The sequence below is a fragment of the Danio rerio genome, chromosome 25 (assembly GCF_052040795.2).
Source record: "Danio rerio strain M-AB ecotype USA chromosome 25, GRCz13ab, whole genome shotgun sequence".
Taxonomy (NCBI): Eukaryota; Metazoa; Chordata; class Actinopteri; order Cypriniformes; family Danionidae; genus Danio; species Danio rerio.
Genome location: NC_141045.1, coordinates 30,730,118 through 30,751,437, shown reverse-complemented (window position 1 = coordinate 30,751,437; position 21,320 = coordinate 30,730,118). Strand labels below are relative to the sequence as shown.

Below are 21,320 nucleotides of genomic sequence, written 5' to 3'. Positions count from 1 at the left end.
TACTGAGAGTTCAAACACTGAAGAGCCAATTCATCGATGCGTAGCTCTACCAATCCTGAACCATGCGAGGCAGTGGCGACAGCGGAGAGGAAAAAAAAACTTCATCTGATGGGAGTGAAGAAAAAAAACCTTGAGGGAACCAGACTCAGTTGGGCACGACCATTTTCAGCGAAGACTCGTCTGTCCCTGGAACGTCGCTGGAATCAGACTCATGATCTCCACTCCCCACGACCATCAGCGCAGCAGCAGCTCAGGATATGGCCTGGTCCCGGAAATGGAAACCTTTGGATCATCACGTCGCTGGTCTTGGATCCAATCAGTGACTCCGCATAATCTGAGGACCTCAGGATGAGTATCCCCAGGTGAAAATAAAGAATAAAGAGAATAATTAGCGTAGCTGCTGTTCATCGTGTATGTAAGCAAGATGGAGAAGCCTGTGTGGAACCCGCTAGGTGATGCATTGAGTGTATGCTTTACTAAACAGATAGGTCTTTAATCTAGTTTTGAACTCATATTGAAGTAAATTTTGGTAAATAATGCATTAGCATTTTCATAAAAAAATTAAAGGCCAAGAATAATCAAAGGTGACATCAGATGAATTTTTATTGTATTTATTAAGGTTTTTTGCAACCACTGCCATTGAAGCAAATTCAAGCTCAACTTTGCAGGTCAACCTTCATTGAGTTTAGGCATCCCTTTTATAAACAGTCAGTTTGTAAATAAGTGCCATAATTTCATGCCCATTGTGACATACTGCTACTGTAGCTATTTTTAATGTGCCAACTTCCAAACAAAGTATAGATTCCACTAGGGCTGCACAATATATAATTTCAGCATCTATAATGTGTGCATTCATCATTTTTAACCTGTCCCTTAACCTAGCAGCTTTACCAACATGCTTTAAAACCACCTCTATTGTGCCAGTGCCGAACACTCCAGCACAACATGCCTGGATGATTACCGCCCTGTAGCCCTCACACCCATCATCATGAAGTGCTTCGAGCATCTGAAAGACTCTCTGCTATCAGTGATGGACCCACATCAGTTTGCCTACTGTGGCAACAGGAGCACAGAAGATGCAGTCTCCATAGCACTACACTCTGTACTCACACACCTGGACAATAAAAACACTTATACACAAATGCTGTGTGTTGACTTCAGCTCGGCATTCAACACTGTCATACCCTCTAAGTTAATGATCGAACCTAGAGACCTGGATATTGACACGTCTCTCTGCAACTGGGTTATGGACTTTGACTAACAGACTTCAGAATGTTAGATCAGGCCACATCTGCTCCACCACCGTCACACTCAACACTGGTGTACCACAGGGCTGTGTGCTGAATCCCTCCCTCTACTCCCTTTTTACCATCGACTGTAGGCCTGTGAACAGATCCAACACCATCATCAAATTTGCAGATGACACCACAGCGATTGGTCTAATCAGCAATCAGTTGAGCCTATCTCATCCTTCAAGTTCCTGGGCACCCACATCTCAAAGGACCAATCATGTTCACCTCAAAGAACCTCCAGCCTGGTCAAGAAGGCTCACCAGTGCCTATTTTTCTTAAGGCAACTTAAGAAGAACCAACTCTCATCAGCCGTCCTGGTAAACTTCTACCGCTGCACAATAGAAAGCATCCTGACCAACTGCGTCACAGTCTGGTAAGGAAGCTGCTCTGTTGCTGAGCGTAAGGCACTGCAGCGGGTGGTGAAAACTGCCCAACACATTACAAGGACCACACTGCCAGCCATAGAGGACATCCAGAAGAAATGATGTCTGCGCCGAGCATGCAGTATTCTTAAGGCTTATGGACAAACACCAGCAGACTGAGGAACAGCTTTTTCCCCAGAGCTGTCTCCCTTTTGAACTCTGCCTCTCAATGTCTCTTTTGCCCCCCTAATACACCCACTACTCTTCTCTAACTTATACTCCTCAAAATCACTGCACTATTAAACATTTGCACATTTAAAAATTGCACATATTCATTGCACTACATTGCACTGATTTATGTATTTAAATTGTACATAACCACTGTACATATAAATTTGTAATTATGTTCATCTTTCTGAACACTTCTGTGTTCAACCTGTACATATATTCATTTATTGTAAATCTGTTCATAGCTAATACAACCTGCATATAATGTTCATAGTACATCCATGTATAAATATCATCATAGTTTTTCTATAACTGCACTTTATAACTTTACCTTTATCCTGCACTTGCTGCTGTTGCACTCCTGGTTAGACCTAAACTGCTATTTATAGAATCATAAGTATCATGAACACTATGCAGTGCTATTTTACATTGTATTATTAAATTTCTGTATACCAGGGGTTCTCAATGTCTACATTAAAAGGTCCAAATCTGACTTTTTATTTAGATCAAATGTCCGGAACAATTGATAGTACTTAACTTGTTTTTAATCAACATCCATAACATGCCTCACAAGTCAACACTATTTATTTTTCTTTAAATAAAGTTCGCATTCGCGTTTAAAACATATTAAATCAAGCCTGGATTGGCTAACCGGGAGGACCAGGAGAATTCCCGGTGGGCCGGTCCGTTTTTTGGCCGCGAGGGCCGGTGTCCCATGCTGCTTGCACTCTCAGCAGTCACACTCTTTTGATTTATTCATGTATTTGACCATAGCCTCACTCTTTTTATTAATTATTTTGCTGCAGCTTTGCTCTTTTTATTTATTTTCTCACAGCCCCGTGAGCAAAATGCAGCCTGCAGGGTAATGATGATGTAATAGTAAATCATCATTCGACCCCAAACAGCAGCACCTTAGTGAATATACGAATTCGAATAATTAAAATTAATGAATAATACACCTGCTCAATGAAAATCAGATAATTCACTACTTAATAAGTCATATAATTATATAATTATATATAATTATAAGATATAATTTGATCAGAAATCTTAAAGGGGGAAAAAAAGATTAAGGTGAGTCACAGTGCAATATATATTTTTTCTTCCCAACATAACAGCGCCATTGTGGTCCAGTGGTCAGCGCGTTGCGTTACTATGCCGCTGACCTGTGTTTGAATCTCACCTTAATAAGCATTATTATGATTTTTTCATTTTTATTGTTAAGAAATATAATACTGTTAGGGTTGTTGAACATTTGAAGTTCTAAAGCAGCTGTTTTCTTGAAAAAGACGCGGTAGTGTCATTAGAAACTGAATTGGAAATGATCTTATTTTAATAAAGTCAGTCGTAAACTGAGGTGGGCCGGTCTAAGGCTTGAAACTCCAGGGCTGAAAAGGAGTCCCACTCCGGCCCTGTATTAAATACAATGTAAATGTGTACAAAACACAACAAAAGGCCCAATAGTATCTGGATGCAGCCATGATGATGCAAGCTGAGATTGCATATCTCAGAGATACAATAGCTGTGTCTCATTTTAGAGGCTGCATCCTCTGAAGGATGCATTCGAAGTTCGCTACGTCATTGCGATGTGACGAAGGCTGTCTGATATCCAAAAAATTTGTTGGCTCCTTCAAACGCAACCTCAAAATGAGTCTTTTGTTTCCCAGGTAATGAGGTTCCATGTGGATCCTTCACATCCTCGAACATCCCAAAATTCAATGCGCACTAGATCGTCTTATTTCAAAACACTTGGTTCAGCTTGTGCGGACTTCGAAGGACTAATTTTTGAAGTCTGCATCCTTTGAAGGATGCAGCCTCTGAAATGAGACACAGCTAATGTCAGACACAATGCACTCCATGTAGCTAGTGATGTCATTGTGAGGGGTAGGGTTAGGTGTGGGCATTAAAAAGCATTGCATGCAGGTCAACTACACCAGGTCTGCATTCAGACCACTCTCCAAAAAGAGTGAAAAATACACAAGGTCTGTAATGAAAACTTAAGGTGTTGTAGTTTTGTGGTCCTTATGTTTGGATTTTGGGGTTACTTTCATTCAAAATGTTTGTGCTTCATTTCATAGTGGCGTTTTACATTTCACTCTTTACAACTCCAATTGTCTCATTACAATTCAAGCAGAATGGCTTTGTGCTGGCGTGTGGCAAAATAAACTCATACTTATCTGCCCATTCAACTTTGAACTGTTAAATCTCTTTGTCAAGTTTTCTTTACCGTGAGCTACTTACTACTAAAATGCAGTGAGTGTGAGTCAAAAAAAGGAACTGAAAAGATATAAACTTTCTCCAACTTTTATTCAAATTTGTTTTTAATCATTCAAATATTAAACACTACTTTTTCTCTAGAGCAAACAGTAGTGAGTTATGGCGTTAGTTATCTCCTGGTGCCTTTTTGATTTTCACATGGTGTAACAGCTGCAGACAAATCTGAAATTGTACTTTGCTGTTGCTTTCTACTAGATTGAGCGTCACTGGCAATATTTTCAGTTGATTTTTAGCAAGACACTCCTCATATAGCCACCTGTGGGGCTTTTTTAGGTGCTGGTTATTGTATATTTCTCGTGTTGTGGCGACAGCTGTTACAAATGACCAGTTTTTGTTCTGTGTTTGTGACTTTGAAACCAAAATATTCCAATATTATCGACATTCTTTGATACAAATTAGTTTATTAATGCTTTTGAAAAGGCAGACGCCATCATGCCACTGGTCCACACTTTCCTGTTTGTTTGTTTTATATTGTGGCCGTTTTGTATAGTTTGGTTGCGCAATTCTGATTGGGCAGAATGAAATTGAGCACACTCAACTGGCTAGTAAGACTGTCACACAGACAGCAGTCACACATTTGCTCTGGGTGGGAGAAATTATATAATGCATATACATTTCATATCACAGCCTCTTGCAAGTAACTTATCAAATTACAGCATATAACATTTCAAATCACGATTGCGATTTGATTTTGGTTAACCACACAGTCCTAATTCAAAATATTAAATTGTGAAACTAAAGGAATTCTTTAGTATTTTGACAAAGATTGATTTGCTGTGTTGTTTCTCAGCATTTGATTGAATGGTGAATTGTTTTGAAGTTGAAAAGCAAAAAAACATTAAAATAACCAAAGCTTGCAGATCAGCAGGAAACCTGCCATCTTGAAAGCGATTTTAAGGAAGATTTTTGGGGATGAACTTTTACTGCATGACCTTAAAGTTCTGGGTGATGACTTTCTAACAATAAAAGAGATCTTTTTTTAAAAAGTCGCTTGAATGAAACCACCAGGCAAAAGACTAAACAAAGAGAATAATGGAGGTTGGCTTTCCATTCAGCTCCTCAAGTCACTTTCTCAATGACTTCCATATTGTGTTTACAATCACATTTATAATTGCTTTCATAAAATGATTATAACTTTTGATTTTGGCAGTGTCACTAGCCTAACAGGATTCTATGGCAGATTACAACTTAACCATGTGGTTTTAAAACATTTATACTGGATAAGATCCAAAGATAAAATTCACAAGTCTGCACTTCACTGTCTGTGGTAGAGCAAACGTTTGACAGCAGGTCACAGCAGGTCATGACAAGATTTAGCTTCTGTGAGAGGAATTTTAAAGATTTTTTGTGAAGCAATCTTTTTATTTAATAGTTGGTTTATGTGATTCAGATTTGAATGTGAACTTGCAACGTTTTAAAATCTAATTCATAAGTTTTGACATATATTTTGTAAGGGATAGTTCACACAAAAATCAAAACTCTCAGATTTTCTCACCCACAATTGTTCCAAACTCTTTCCTTGTTTTTGTTGAAAACAAAAGAAGATCCTTTGAATGATACTAGAAATCAATAGCTAATGACTTCTGGGATCCAAGATGATTTGGTATCATCTTAGATGATATCTTTAAATCTTGATAACTGATCTCTGGCTAATTTGGTTCTTTAAACAAGTTCGCGAATCAGATAAGAATGTCTGGATGAACTGATCTGAGATCTCTGCATGTGTTGTGTAGGACAGATCTATTGATCCTTGAAATCATGATCAGCAATGCAATGATTGGCTGACGGCACAGCAGCGTAATGCCATAATTGGAGGTTCATTCCACTGTGGCGACCCCTTATGAAGGGACCAAGCTGAAAGAAAATAAATGAATTTATATTTTGGTTTTCAAAGTGTTGGTAGTGGTAGCCATTGACTATTGAATTAAATTTTTGGGGGGAATTTTTATGTGTATGTCGTAAGTAAAATATTCATTTGTAAGTCGCTTTGGATAAAAGCGTCTGCTAAATGACTAAATGTAAATTAAAATTTTCAATTATCCATGTGACCAAAATTATATAAAATTCATAGTAAACGGTTTGTTTATTATGATACACAATAACTTTCCACCTTTGCTGTAGGCTGCAGGGTTTACACTTTCATATGTCAAGAGAATTTATCAATTTATTTAGTTTGACATTCTAGATCGGATTTTCTTTACTATAGTAGCCTAGGCCTGTTTTTATTTCTTAATTGCCGTAAGGAATTTAAATAATTGCAACTTTTGCAAAGCATCAGATCAGTCATATTAGCTGTCAAAAAATGTGCACGACTGCATAAATTATTCCTTTGTGAAAACAAACAAACAAACAAATAGTCAAATAATGTGCATGTCTATTATCATACAGAAATTGTACTAAAGCTGGATCAGTACCTTAAAATAGTATAGGTTTGTATCTAAAAATCCAATTTAATAAATGTCTCTTTGATCCCCTTCGGGAGAACCACCTCGTTTTTGTACTTTTATTTCAGAGTGCAGATTGCATAAGTTTTATTTAGATATATTTTTTAAAGGTATATGTATATAAACATAAATATTATTAACCATATAATATTAAATAAAATCAATTTTAATATAATAATAATTATTATTATTATAATTATTATAAATTTATTTATATATATATATATATATATATATATATATATATATATATATATATATATATATATATATATATATATATATATATATACACACACTTTTTAAAACTTTTTTCTTATTTTCCCAAGTGCATATAATCTATAGGTTGCTACTGTAAGAAATTATCAGCATTCGGTACATACTTTCTGCATGACCTTTGCTTGAAATAAGCTGATCTAATCCTGTTTATATGAAATAAGCCTGCTCCCGAGCAGACCAAGAACTACCAGAACTGTTACTATGACAACAACTCTCAGATGAGTTTTGAAGAAGAAACGATCCTGGATCATGTCAAATCATCAATAACCAAATCCAGCTGATTAATCTATGTACGAAAAACAGACCCCTGATTGCTACCAGTTTACAGTATTCTTTAAAACATTTTCTTTTGTGATTAAAAAAATAATAAAAATTGAAGCTCATTAAGGTTTGGAACCACTTGAAAGTTAGTAAATTGAGAGCAAACTTGCATCTTTGGGTGAACTATGCCTTTAAAGAGGAGTTTGAACTTAAAAAGCCTGTATGTATCACTCTTATCTTGGCTTGAAATAGTTAATTATATTAGTTAACATATAAATCTACTTTAGTTAATTAGATAATGAAAATTATAAGTAAAATAGTAAGCATTTTTAATTTTAGCTGATTTACTTAGAGTTATATTTAAGTTCACAGAGATCATTGGTTAATTTTAATTGATCAGTCCCTCATTCCAAAGTGTTATGTAACAAATAACGTACACCCTGCTGGATTTTATTGGAGAACTAACACCCAGCTGGCCCTGATTATCTGGACATTATCTTGATTATTACACAACAATGCCCCACATACAGTATTGATACACATACTAGTTGGACATGAAATATTGAGTGTAAAAAATGTTAGGGATGCAGTATAGCCGTAGCACCTTTTAAACAGCTTTTCAATCATAAAAAGAACCAGAGATGTTAATTTGGGATGAAAAAGTTTAAAATCTTTTCTGTTATCTTATTACTCGTTAAAGTGTACAAAACAGACACCACAAAGATAAACACAGCATACTTAAATATGTCTAAACGAAAAAGAATGTGTCTGTGATACCAGGCTGACATAGTTAAAATATTGAACACAAATTATTGATTTAAGATTTCAAACCCAAAGCTTCTGCAAAATAACCAGCAAGCGAAAAACACGGATTTCTGTTACCCAAACAACCCAGTTTTCTTACCTTTATACTGTTATTAATTATGTTATTAATTAATGTTATCATTAAATTTGATTCTTATTGGTCAGTGGTATTATTTAGTGGTTTATAAATCCACAATAACAACCAGTGCAGAAACAACAGGCTTATTCAGGTGATTGCAGGTATCTGTACCATATCTTATAGTTATCCATGTAGTTATAGAAAATTAATCTGACATCAATATTAATAGCAGTGTAACTTGATAGTATCTTTCAAGACTGATTGTTTTGCACATTTTGTAATGGGTATAAGAAAGTAAAATGGTTGATCTTCCATTAAAACGTCCTCTCTTGTGGTAAAAAGTGTGTGTTATAATCGTATGACTGTACTATATCTTACGTTTGTCTAGTTAAAACTTGCCACTGTTTAGCAATGTGAAAGCGTTACTTTCAGTAAAATAAGTATATTTTTACACTCAAATCAATAATTTGTGGACAATTACTTTGTGTTACTTATGTTTTTCTTGTTATCGCAAAAATAACACACTTCCTGGTTTATTTAAAATACAATTCACTCTGTCAGGTTATAATCAATGATAACCACCAACTGGATGTACCTTATGGCTTACATAACACAAATTTTATGCTGGTACTGACCAATCAAAATCTTATTCATCTGTCTGTCTGTTACACTACTGTTTTTGAATGTTTGGTGCCATCTTATGACTGAATAATACATAGGTTAGTGTATGCTCCATTGAGCAGTTTAGTTTTTTTCTGTCTAATTATGTTTTGTGGCAAGTAGACTTGTGATAAAGTGGAATTTCAAGAGTACACACTTAGCTGATGATTGATAATAAAGCTTGTTTGGCATACTGTCCCGGGAGAGAGCCCTGAGCTTATAAGATCCTCAAGCCCTGGGCTCCCTCCCGTTGAAGGGCGAGAGGGGAGTTTGAGCTCAGGTTGATTTTGATGACTCCACCTTCTGCTTATTGTAGCTAAGTGTAAAATATGGATGCTGAGAAGGTGTACTCCGAGCTTGGCTAAAATATTTTGGATTCATTGTTTAGGGTGCTTGTTTTTGAACTGTGGGAGGAAACCGGAGGACCCGGGGAAAACCCACGTGAGCACAGGGAGAACGAGCAAAACTCCACACAGAAATGTCGCCTGGTTTGGAAGGGGATTAAACCAGGGGCATTCTTGCTGTGAGGCATCAGTGCTAATCACTGGCCAACGTGTCGCCTGTTTAAAAGGAGGGAAAGTAGGGTTGGGTTGGGTTTTTTTTTTTTAAGATGAAGATTTTGAGATGAGAAAAGTCTAGTGATTTATAGTGAGTTAAGGATCGTCTGATAGGATAATTAGTCATGAGCTAAAGTTGGAACAGCTGTGAACAATCATAAGCACGTGATCCTCTTGAAATTTGTTTATAAATAAACTTCACAAAGTACATTCAGGCGTTTGTTTGCGCAGAGTTATCCAGACATGGATGAAGCATCAAATGCGAGTGAGTTATATGTTAAGTCAATGCAAACACGTAAATAGACATCCTGTGGCGTGATTCGCGCAAATGAGGCAGCACGAATGATGCGATTCACGCGAATCGCTCGAGTTGGAAAATCTGAACTTCAGTGGACATTCTTGCCATTTTAACCAATCAGGAGCTTTCTCTTGTAGAGGCGTAATTATGATGTAGTGCCTGTTGTTGTTATCTCAAGGGGAAATCCTCCTGCTGACACTAGACAAAAGTTCATCAATCTGGGCATGGCTCATTCTGAAGCACTGCTAAAAATCTCCATCATCCAGGTATAGTTTCTGGAGGAGTTGATAAACTCATTGAGCTGAGAGCACCTCAGAAAGGATCTCGTGGACATGGTGTTAAACGAATATACGCTGTTTTTCAGCCTTCCAAAAGCACATAAACACAGTTATTCTCTCATTAAAATCCATGTCAGCCATTTAGCAACAAAGCTAGAATCACCGGGGCAAACAGATTTGCCGCCAATGACATGAATCTGCATCTATTGTGAAGCGAAGTTGACACGCAAATGAAACGAGTAAACTCAAAATGTTCACGTGTCTATTTAAAAAACACGCGAATATCGCAATTTTATTTTCATGTTCTGCGTCTGGTGTGAACACAGCATTATGTTGGGCCCTAAACCACTGTCAGGCTTTATTCTGTGATAACAACCATCTGTATTTATTTGACCCCTTACATAAAAAATTATATTGTTTAACATTTTACCAGAATATTATTATAAATATAAAAACCTTCAAGAGTCATGAAATGTGAACTACATTCATTTAATGTGATGATTCGACATAAAGATATTGAAACAAATAGCATCATGATTTCTGCAAAGAAAACACGCTTCGAAACAATGTGTATAACCAAAAGCACTACTTGACTTTAGCTACATTTTCTTTTTAAAAAACATTTTTTATTTTATATTATTGATGTTAGTTAGTGTTAAAAGCGAACGTTTAACTATTTCTCTTGAGTTTTGAACATTTATATTAAGCAAACATTCTCATTTGCATGTTTTAATGGAAAGACTTGACTTTTTTTCTTTTTTCTTTTTGCACAGGTTTATCAGAAGCCTATGGATATAGATCACAGAAGAAACTCTCAGAGAATGTAGAGTGGTCATATGCTGGTGAGTTTTGCATTCTAAATGTCCTTACATTGTGTTTATTATCAGTGTCTAGTGATTATATCAGGGATTCGACTTTAAACGAACAGACAGATTGTTTAAAGATGCACATTTTAAACTGAAGCACCAATGGCATCCTTCGCTCGTGCCAGCTCAGGTTTAGGGATCATCTTTGTCTAAGCATGCAGGGCTTAGCAGGACAGATTAAACTCATCCGTATCTCCTAACCAGGCTTTCAGCATTAATATGGCCTGAATTAAAGGCTCTGTCTGATCTCGCCCAGACAGTGCATATCAGAGTTTAAAGGGTGTGTTAATGGAATCATGTAAAATACATTGTGGTGTTGTTCAAACCTTCTGAGAGATGAAAGATTAGTTTTATATTTGCCAGAATTTACTGGAACAAATATATGTCAGCTTATGGGTTTTTCAAAATGTGCTGTTTAAAAGTCTAGTCATGAAAGACAAATTATTAATTTTTAGGGTTTAGTCAGCTCAATCTTACAAGGAAATTTACACTAACCACTTTATTTAAAATGAGCTGAAACAACACAAATCTTGAGTTTTTTTTGGGGGGACAACTTAATCGCTTTGTGTTCAATCCACTTTAATTTGTAAAAACTCATAAAAAGCTGAAGGAATTAAGTTAACTTTATTCCTTCATGATATCCCAACATGAATTAATTGTGTGGAACCCCACATTTTTTACAGTGTAACTATTTTATTGTCAGAAAAGTGGCTAATTTGTACAAATTCATTTAAATTCAGTATTATGAAAATGTATTATATTTAAAAGGAGGCATGTCCCCTACTCCTCAGTGGGGCATGAGCAAATCATACTAAAATGTATTATTCAAAAATAATTAAATTGAAAATTGTGCATGGACTATAACTTAAGCGTCAAAAGCTAAGTATGGATTTGGCTTTATAGATTTAATAATGTCTTTAGGGGCATTTACATGGCAACATTTTAAAAAAATACAACTATTTATGCTTTTGTACAACAGAGCCGATGTGGAAGTTTCAAAGTGCAAATATTTGAACTCTTTGATATATATGATCACACCAGTGTGATTAGAGCAGGGGGTGAGGGTGAATGTAAAATGTATGTGTGAAAAGAATAAAATTACGCTATTTTAAAAATAGGCCTGTTCGAGTACTTTATATGTATGAAAAAACAATAGTAGGCTACCATAGTTACTGATTAGTGTCTAGTTTACATAATTTTGTACATCCCCTGTGTGCTGTATTAATTTAACTATGCAATAAATTGAAATCCATTTATGCGTTTTGTACAACAAAGCTGTTGTGAGAGTTTCAAAGAGCAAGTATTTTAACCCTTTGATGTATACAATCACACCAGTGTGATTAGAACATTTAGGGCTCTATTTTGACAATCCATGCGCAAAGTGCAAAGCGCAGGGCGCAAACGCCTTAGGCAGGGCAAGTTTATTTATATAGCACATTTCATACACAGTAGCAATTCAAAGTGCTTTACATAAAAAATAATAAAAGAAAAAGGTATAAGAAAAATAAAAACAAATAATAAAAATTATTTAAAAAAAACATAAAAACAGGTAAAATGTAATATAAAAGAAGAGAAAAACATAATAATGCTATCTGTCGGATGTAGCACAGTGCTCAATCAGTAAAGGCACAGTTAAACAGATGTGTTTTCAGTCTTGATTTAAACATGCCTAATGTTGAAGCACATCTGATCATTCCTGGAAGCTGATTCCAGCAGCGAGGGGCATAGTGGCTGAAAGCTGATTCCCTCTGCTTTGACTGAACTCTTGAAATTTCTAGTTTATATGATCCTAAAGATCTGAGTGATCTGTTAGGTTTCTGTTTAGTGAGCATATCTGTAATGTATTGAGGTCCTAGGCCATTTAGTGATTTATAGACAAGTAGTAATACTTTAAAGTCTTTTCTGAATGTAACTGGGAGCCAGTGTAAAGACCTGAGGACAGGTGTGATGTGCTCTGATTTTCTGGTTCTGGTCAGAATCCTGGCTGCAGTGTTCCAGATGAGCTGTAACTGTCTGACTGTCTTTTTAAGAAGACCAGTGAGGAGGCCGTTACAGTAATCCACCCTGCTGCTGATAAAAGCATGAACAAGTTACTCTAAGTCTTCACTGGAAACAAAGCATCTGATTCTTGCAATGTTTTTGAGATGATAGTATGCTGATTTACTAACTGCTTTGACATGACTATTGAAACTCAGATCTGACTCCAGAGTCACACCAATATTCTTGACCTTATTTTTTGTTGTTTGACCTTTAGTGCCAAGGTACACATTCACCTTGAGAACCTCATCTCTGTTCCCAAATGCAGTGACTTCAGTTTTCTCTTTGTTTAACTGAAGAAAGTTTTGGCACATCCAACTGTTAATTTCATCAATGCATTGGCAGAGGGTGTCAATGGGGCTGTAGTCATTAGGCAGTAAGGCTAGGTAGATCTGAGTGTCATCAGCATAGCTGTGGTAGTAGATTTGGTTCTTTCTCATTATTTGGCATGGGAGGGAGCATGTAAAGCTTGAAAAGGAGAGGTGCCAGAATCGAGCCTTGTGGGACTTCACATGTCATTGGTGTCTATCTCGACCCGTGGTCACCTATACTGACATGGTAACCTCTCTCTTCAAGGTAAGATCTAAACCATTTGAGGACCATCCCAGACAGCCCAACCCAGTTTTCCAGCCTATCCAGAAGTATGCTGTGATTGACAGTGTCAAATGCAGCACTGAGATCGAGCAGTACCAGCACTGTTAGTTTGCCTTGTATTTAGACGGATATCATTGATTATCTTTATAAGGGCGCTCTCTGTACTGTGATGTGCTCTAAAACCAGACTGAAAGTTGTCTAAACACCCCTTGAAGCTTAAGAACTTGTTAACCTGGTTGAAAACAACTTTTTCAATGATTTTGCCAATGAAAGGGAGATTTGAGATTGGTCTGTAAATGTTTAATAGGGTGTTATCCAGGTTGCTCTTCTTCAAGAGAGGTTTAACAACTGCAGTTTTAAGTGAGTTTGGAAAAATCCCTTAGAGAAGTGAAGCATTTACCACTTTTAGAAGATACTTTTCTAAACAGTTAAACACCGTTTTGAAGAATGATGTGGGGAGCGTGTCAAGACTGCAGGTTGATGTTTTCATAATTTGCACAATCTCTTCTAAGATTTTACCATTAATTGCCATGAAATCAGACATAATATCTGATTTCTTAAGTTGTGGTTGAGCTAGTTTGACTTCGACACAACTTGGCTGATTGGATGAGCTGATTGCCTTTCTGATATTATTGATCATATCAGTAAAGAAATGAGCAAACTCATTACATTTGCTTTCAGAAAGTAGTTCACTTAGAATCCGACTGGGGGGATTTGTGAGTCTCTCTATCGTTGCAAATAGTGTGCAAGAATTATTTAAGTTTCTGTTTATAAGGCTTGAAAAGAAAGTCTGTCTAGCAGAGTTTAGTTCCAAATTAAAAGCATGAAGACTGTTTTTATAGATATTATAATGGACTACTAGTTTCGTCTTTCTCTACATTCGCTCAGCTTTCCTGCATTGTCTTTTCTTCATTTGTACTCTTGGTGACCTTGTCCAAGATCCCTTTTGCCTGCCAGTCATCTTATTGACTTTAACAGGAGCGACGTCATTTATGATAATTTTAATTTTAGAGTTGAACAAATCAAGGAGAGAATCAACTAAGTCTGCAGATATATTTAGTGCTAGCGATATGGCCTTCATAAACTGCTCACTGGTGTTCTCATTAATGCATCTCTTTCTGACAGACAGATCTGTCTTTAATAGCAGGTGTGATCAATATATTAAAGAAAACACAGAAATGATCAGATAGTGCAACATCTTTAACAACAGTCGATGAAATGTGTAAACCTTTAGATATGAGTAATAATAATAATAATAATAATAATAATAATAATAATAATAATAATAATAATAATTCGTTACATTTATATAGCACTTTTCTGGGCACTCAAAGCGCTTTACACAATGGGGGGGGGGGAATCTCCTCATCCACCACCAGTGTGCAGCATCCACCTGGATGACGCGACGGCAGCCATTTTGCGCCAGACCGCACACCACACACCAGCTGATTGGTGGAGAGGAGACAGAGTGATGATATGCCTATCATGATATGGGGAGGGTTAGGAGGCCATGATGGACAGAGGCCAGTGGGCAGATTTGGCCAGGATGCCGGGGTTAAACCCCTACTCTTTTTCGAAGGACATCCTGGGATTTTTAACGACCACAGAGAGTCGGGACCTCGGTTTAACGTCTCATCCGAAAGACGGCGCTCACTGAGCAGTATAGAGTCCCCGTCACTATACTGGGGCATTAGGACCCACACAGACCGCAGGTTAGGCGCCCCCTGCTGGCCTCACTAACACCACTTCCGGCAGCAACCTAGCTTTCCCAAGTGGTCTCCCATCCAGGTACTGACCGGGCGCAGCCCTGCTTAGCTTCAGTGGGCGACCATGTGAGAGTTGCAGAGAGCTAGCTGCCGGCTATCAAGTAGATCAAGAGTGTGCCTTGAACATGCTAAGTCAGATCAAAAGTGTTAAAAACTTTTACAGCATTGATTTCTGGATAATCAGTGTGAATATTAAAATCCCCAGCAATAGTAAAATAATCAAATTCAGAGGTTACTATTGATAATAGCTCTGTAAAATCATCAATAAAAGCTGGAGAATATTTTGGAGGTCTGTAGGTAATGATCAGTAAGATGCGTGGAGCACCTTTAAGTGCTATACTCAGATATTCAAACGACAATTAGTCACCAAATGACACTTGTTTACACTCATAGACACTTTTTTAAACAGGGCTGCGATGCCTCAACCTCTCCTATTAACTCTGCAAACACTCAAAAAATCAAAGTTTAAAGGAGCTGTTTCATGCAGAACTGCTCCGCTACAACTGTCATCTAGCCGAGTTTCATTTAAAAGCATAAAATCAAGTCATCTGATGTTTAAAAGTGCTAACTTAGCAGTTTTAGCCATTTTTTCTACAGAAGTCTCAGATATCTCTACGGCCAAAAGATGTCTTTGGTTTTCTGTCACTTAACACAACACATATCTGCTTAGAGAAAGCTACAGACACACTGGGTTCCTGCTTGTACTGAAAACATTTGATAAAGACACTGTTATCTAAGCAGGCCCCCGACACACATCAATGAGAGCTGTTGTGTTTACCAGCTGAAGATGGGGTGTTGTTGTTTGGGCCCTGGCGGTGTGGCAAAACTCTCAGGGCTTTTCCAGGTGGGCTCATAGGTGGTTGTGGAGCAGGCTGCTTTTTGGTTGGTAACTGGGGGCTTGCGGCAATGGAGTGTGAAAGTTTAGTTCCAGCATACACCAGTTCCTCCATCTTTTTTGAAAAACTCAAGAGAGGTGATTAAGGTGACAATGAGAACGTGTCCGGTGACAGAGGCTGTGGGTCTGGAGATTCTGGCTGCTGAAATATGTTTTCCTGGCTGTTTTCCTGAGGATCATTTTTGAGTGACGAGACTTGATGCTGTTCTGATGCGTCACAGTCTGCCTGTGTTGAGCAGAGGGCAAGTGAGCAGAGGGCATTAGGGGCATGTCAGAATCCACTTTTGCTAGTATAAGAACAAAAAAATCCGCTTTGCGCTGTGGCGCATGATCTAAAAGGGTTGAGCCTATTTACTTGATAAATTATAGGTGTGTTTTGAGAATACCAATCAGAGTCTCATCTCCCATTGCCTTTAAGAGTCAGTTGCGTTACACCATAGCGCATTTGCTATTTACATGACAAACTTTGTTAGTGGAAAAACTGAACGCTTCACTAGCGAGAAAACAGTTTTAACAGACCATCTGCAGGGCGAGAAGAAGAGATGAGCTTCCTCATTATTTACTTTCGCTTTCACTCTCGTGGATAGGGAAACTTCTTGTACGCACAGACATCCATTAGCCTAAAAATAACTAATTTCGTTTGTTAAGCGCAAAGATTTGTTTCAAAACTATTTCTAAATTCAGTTCTAGTTTCCAGCAAATGAATAAATTAACAATAATAACAAAGTGTGTTCAAAAAACACACTTTGGAGTTAGATCCAAATACACATGCTGTGCCCCATATGGTCTAAAGCCTGACAGGTGGACAAATCTAAGCTTGTTTTTAATAAAACAAATATAAATATGGATATAATAAATAATACTGCTAATAATGATAACATTATCCAAAAGCAAATTGTTATGAATAAACTGAAAAAGCCTCCCGAGATGAAGAAGGCATGAAAATATGGTTTTTATTATTTATGTAGGCTAGAAAAAAATGTTTTGTAATATTTTATTCCTTTATATTTATACCCTATATATATATCCTTATTATATCCTATATATATCCTTAATATTTTAATTCTTTTTTATGTAAAGATATTTGCGTATTGCTGTACATCCTGTTTGTTTAAAGCAATGTGTAACGGAGGCGCACAACAAACGCGCTCTGCGCTGGACTTTAGACTGGCTTTGTTCTGGTCTATAGAACAGTCTATTAAAGTTTCTCAAAATAGCAAGGCGCCAGTAATGCCCCTCAACATGCCTTCTTTTTTGGATCAGAACGCCTATGGCTGCATATATGAGTGCAAATGCATTTGCTATTTAAACAGCATGCACGGCGCAAAACGTCAAAACGACTCTTGCCCCAACCTGAAATTAGCAAACAACAATAGCATCACGCCTTGCGCCACATTGTGCCAGGTGTATGATAGGGTCCTTGGTGCGTAACTTAATCAGCTGCAAAATTCAAATCTGCTTTCCAGCAATTTCTTGCACTAAGCATATGTGCTGTATTTACACCATTTGATCATTAACAAAATGTTAAAATGGCAACATGTAGATGTCTATGACATAGGACTTGAAATTAGGCATTTCTATGGCTTCTCTGCCAATGGCTAGGGTGTAGATGTGGCATTCTGGCTTTCTTATTGTAAAGCTAAGCTCCATATCATTGTAGACTCCTAGCAATGCATTGTATTTCATGTCAGTATAGCATGACCATTTGTCAACAGCCAGCAAGTAGCATTTTATTTGCTTAGTTTGGGTAAATGCTTTTAAGGAGAGAGTTTTGTAACATAAAGAGCATTTCCTTGCAACATATGAATTTAAAATATTTCAAAAGAGCAAGAAAAATCTAGTTTTTTTATTATATGGCTCCTTGATATTCGAGAAGGCAGAATCAAATCAAACAATATTCTGTATCTCTCGTCTTTTCATTGCCAGCTCTTTTCCATTTCTGGCACAATGGAGAATTCCCCTGCTTCACTTTTGTTATTGAAAGTAGGCCAGATTTGATTTTCTCCTCACTGTAGTGCACTTTTGAGATTCAGCGTCTGATCTCTATGCTTTTCTGATCATTACTTTAGAGAATATTTTAGAAAGCCTGCTGAACCTTCGGACGGGGGCTCGGAGTATCAGAGCAAAGGTGTTTAGTCTAGGAAAAATCATCTATTGAGCTGGGAAAACAAATGATGAGTTTAACCGTCGTCTCAAACCCCTCGTCTTTGACCCGTCACAACAAAGCAGATCTGGGTGTCATTGGAGGTTGGCACAACAAAGGGGCATTATAGCAGGCTGCAGGCAGGCGGTCTGTCATGCAGATAGGACATTGTTCAACAAGCATTACCCAGAATACCATGACCCCTCCTCTTCATTGACCCCTTTTTTATATCGCTCATGAGCTCAAGCGATACTGAAACAGGATTAATCAATTCCTATAACTTAACAAGCAGAGTCTATTTTTTTAATGCCAAGCAGAGTTGTAGACATCTGGATAACTAAGTGTGGATATCTATTTACTGTTATAGAGCATTTTAAATATGTTATTTGAAGAAAATGTGATGTTTTTCCTAAAATGTTTTTAAGTTTTGTTGTTGTTGTTTAATGAGCTTATGCTGGGCAATGAAAATCAGAAAACAATACAGCTTTAGTTCTAATAAATGCTTTTATTCACATAATTTTCTATTTTTTATTTTTTTGCCTGTGAATTAAAACAAAAATTGAGTATTTCCACAGTGGCGCCCCCAGAAAATGTTCTTAGGGGTGGCCAGATGAGACCACACAAAATATTGGGGTGACACATAAAACAATAATTACGAATTCAGTGTAATGTTATATTTGTATGCAGATTTTGTTTCTATTAAATGAAATAACCTGGTTTTAATTAGTTTAATGAATTACTCTTAAAAATTGCAATTTATTTCTTAAAAATAATTCAGCAAGTACATGTGCAAACCAAATAAAAATCTGTTTTTGTTCTATGAAATATTGTTATTGCTGTCCTGTAGTTGAATGTGTGCGCATGCTCTCAATAACGATCCGGGAGAGGAAGTGAATCAGCTATATCGGGAGCGCCAATCAGTCCACAATAATTTTAGTTTCTGCAATATATTAATTAAATTATTTGTTAAAATATTGTGAATTTACATTATTACATTTACATTAATAATATCAACAGCAAAATCATATTGTTTACACACGGGTGGCCACCCCTGGTTTCCACCTCAGGGATGCCATGGACATTAGCTACATTTCCATCCACTTATTTTTATGCACATTTTGGATATGCGCATAAAAAATTGATTGATGGAAACGCCATGATGCACACCAATTTTGAAAATGCGCATGAACAACATTTGTGCATAACCAAGTAGGATAAACTTTTTATTCGATAAGAAAAGATGTGCGTAAAGTACGATAGAAACACTTTTACCAAACAAATTCCAGTATGTGCATGGTGAATGATAAAAATGTGTGTGAATGGACAAAATCAGCAGGCTGAGCTCATTGTAAAACATCGGAAATGTTGTTTTGGTCATTCTAAAATGCCTTAACCATTTCAGTATTAGTGTTATTTTATTATTAATTACCTTCATAATTTTCAAGAGCATGCGCTGCGCATTATCTTTTGAGGCGCAGGTCATTTATTAAATAAGGAAAAGATAAATGCAGCTTCCCCTACCCCAATAAATTCAGTTCCCCTTCGGGGGGAACTTCAGCACTATAAGTGGATTTGATTGTAAAATCCACGCATTGGGAGGTTCGGTTCAGAAGCTACTCGTCTGAAAGAGTATTGAACGGGCCAATTAAGAATGAATTGGCAGCGCAAGCCTGCGCAGGTGAGCGGCATAAGCAATCAACTGAGTATATAAGCTCACCTGGCGCCAGCAGACGCTATCCTTTTCGCTTCAGAGACTTTCTGATCGAGTCGATGAGGGTTCCTCCTGCTGTGACCAGCGATTCTGAGCGAACGAGAGCATTCTCCCGGTCCAGAGTGTGTACACGCAGTGGCAGACGGTCGAGCTGGGTTTCTCCCTTGCCTGGCGTTCTTTGGGTCCGGTCCTCCAGAGCGGTGCGTATAAAGTTGCAAACTTCACAGAAAGAGCAACACAGTCGTGCAGCACGTCCTTATCAGGGCGGCGCTCCGACTGTGCGTTTCTGGATGCGGTGGTTTCCTGTCCTCGGATGATGGGCGCGGGCACTGTGTTACATGTCTGGGGGTCCAGCATGTTAATGCGCTGCTCGCGGGCAGTTCATGTCATCATTGCGATGCCATGACTGTTGCGCAAGATCGCGGTTAGCCTTTGCAAAAGGGCGAACCACCCCAGTTGTCCCCTGCTTTGCAGCGGGCACTCGGGCAGATCTGAGGGTTTCAGCGAGAGATAATCCGTCGCCCACGGGCCCGCGGACCTCCCGCTCCTCTAAGCGCTCCATCCAAGCTTCGGGCGGGGGAAGCGATCCGTCTAACAGATGGTAGCCCTTACGCCCGATGACACCGGAGACCAGATGTCCACCGCGGCATCGGAGGGTGGGCTTTCATTGTCCGATGATCCAGACCCGCTCGCCCCCTTCGGGCTGGTGAGCGCTGTCACTACGGATCCTGAAACGGACATGTTAGCCGTGCTTTCCCGGGCTGCTTCGGCCGTGGGTTGGAGATGGTTTATCCCCCAGCTCCGCGGCCGGACCGACTAGAGGGGCGTTCCCTTCTTCCCGGAGGTGCACAGTAGGCTCACGCGGTCTTGTAAAGCACTTTTTTCTGCTCGTGCTGCGTGTTCCTCCACCCTAACCACTCTTGACGGTGAAACAGCCAGGGGGTATGTGGCGATTCCTCAGGTTGAGTGCGCGATGGCGGTAAATCCGCGCGGCGCCTCTTCTTGTCGGGTTCGCCTCGTCTCCCATCCAAAGCCTGTAAGTTATCTACCTCCCTCGGAGCTAGAGCTTACATAGCTGCGGGCCAGGCTGCTTCCGCCTTGCATGCGATAGCCACCTACCAGCGCTACCAAGCGCAGGCGCTGGCCGAGCTGCACGAGGGTGGGTCCAACCCAGGCTTACGAGCTTCGCACCGCCGCCGACTTAGCTCTTCGGACTACTGAGTCCGCTGCGTGTGCGTTGGGGAGGACGATGTCCACATTAGTGGTCCAGGAGCGCCACCCCTGGCTGATATGCGCAAAGTCGACAAAGTCCGCTTTCTTGACTTCCCCATATCCCCAGCCAGGTTCGGCGACACTGTCTGTGAATTCACCCAGGAATTCAAGGCGGTGAGAGAGCAGTTGGTGGGTGATGTCTTATCGGCGGTCCGTAGCCCGCTCCGCCCGCCGTGCCATTCATACCTGCTCCTCGCCGAAGGCGCCCGCCTACGAG

At 38.6% G+C, this 21,320-nt stretch overlaps 1 protein-coding gene and 1 long non-coding RNA gene across 8 annotated transcripts in view; one reads left to right on the top strand and one right to left on the bottom strand.

Annotated features, from left to right (window-relative positions):
* The window catches only part of ptprz1a (protein tyrosine phosphatase receptor type Z1a), a 180,527-nt gene that overhangs the window by 64,873 nt on the left and 94,334 nt on the right, over positions 1 to 21,320 (top strand). For all 7 annotated transcript variants that reach the window (XR_015526567.1, XM_087312409.1, XM_087312408.1 and 4 more), the window contains exon 2: positions 10,593 to 10,661. Coding sequence is in view for 6 of the 7 variants with exons in the window: in XM_087312409.1 (XP_087168535.1) it covers positions 10,593 to 10,661 (69 nt within the window). In the remaining variant the exon portion in view is untranslated. The remainder of the gene's footprint in view (positions 1 to 10,592; positions 10,662 to 21,320) is intronic.
* LOC147837864 (uncharacterized) overlaps positions 1 to 21,320 on the bottom strand; it is a 28,398-nt gene that overhangs the window by 1,469 nt on the left and 5,609 nt on the right. The window lies entirely within an intron of this gene.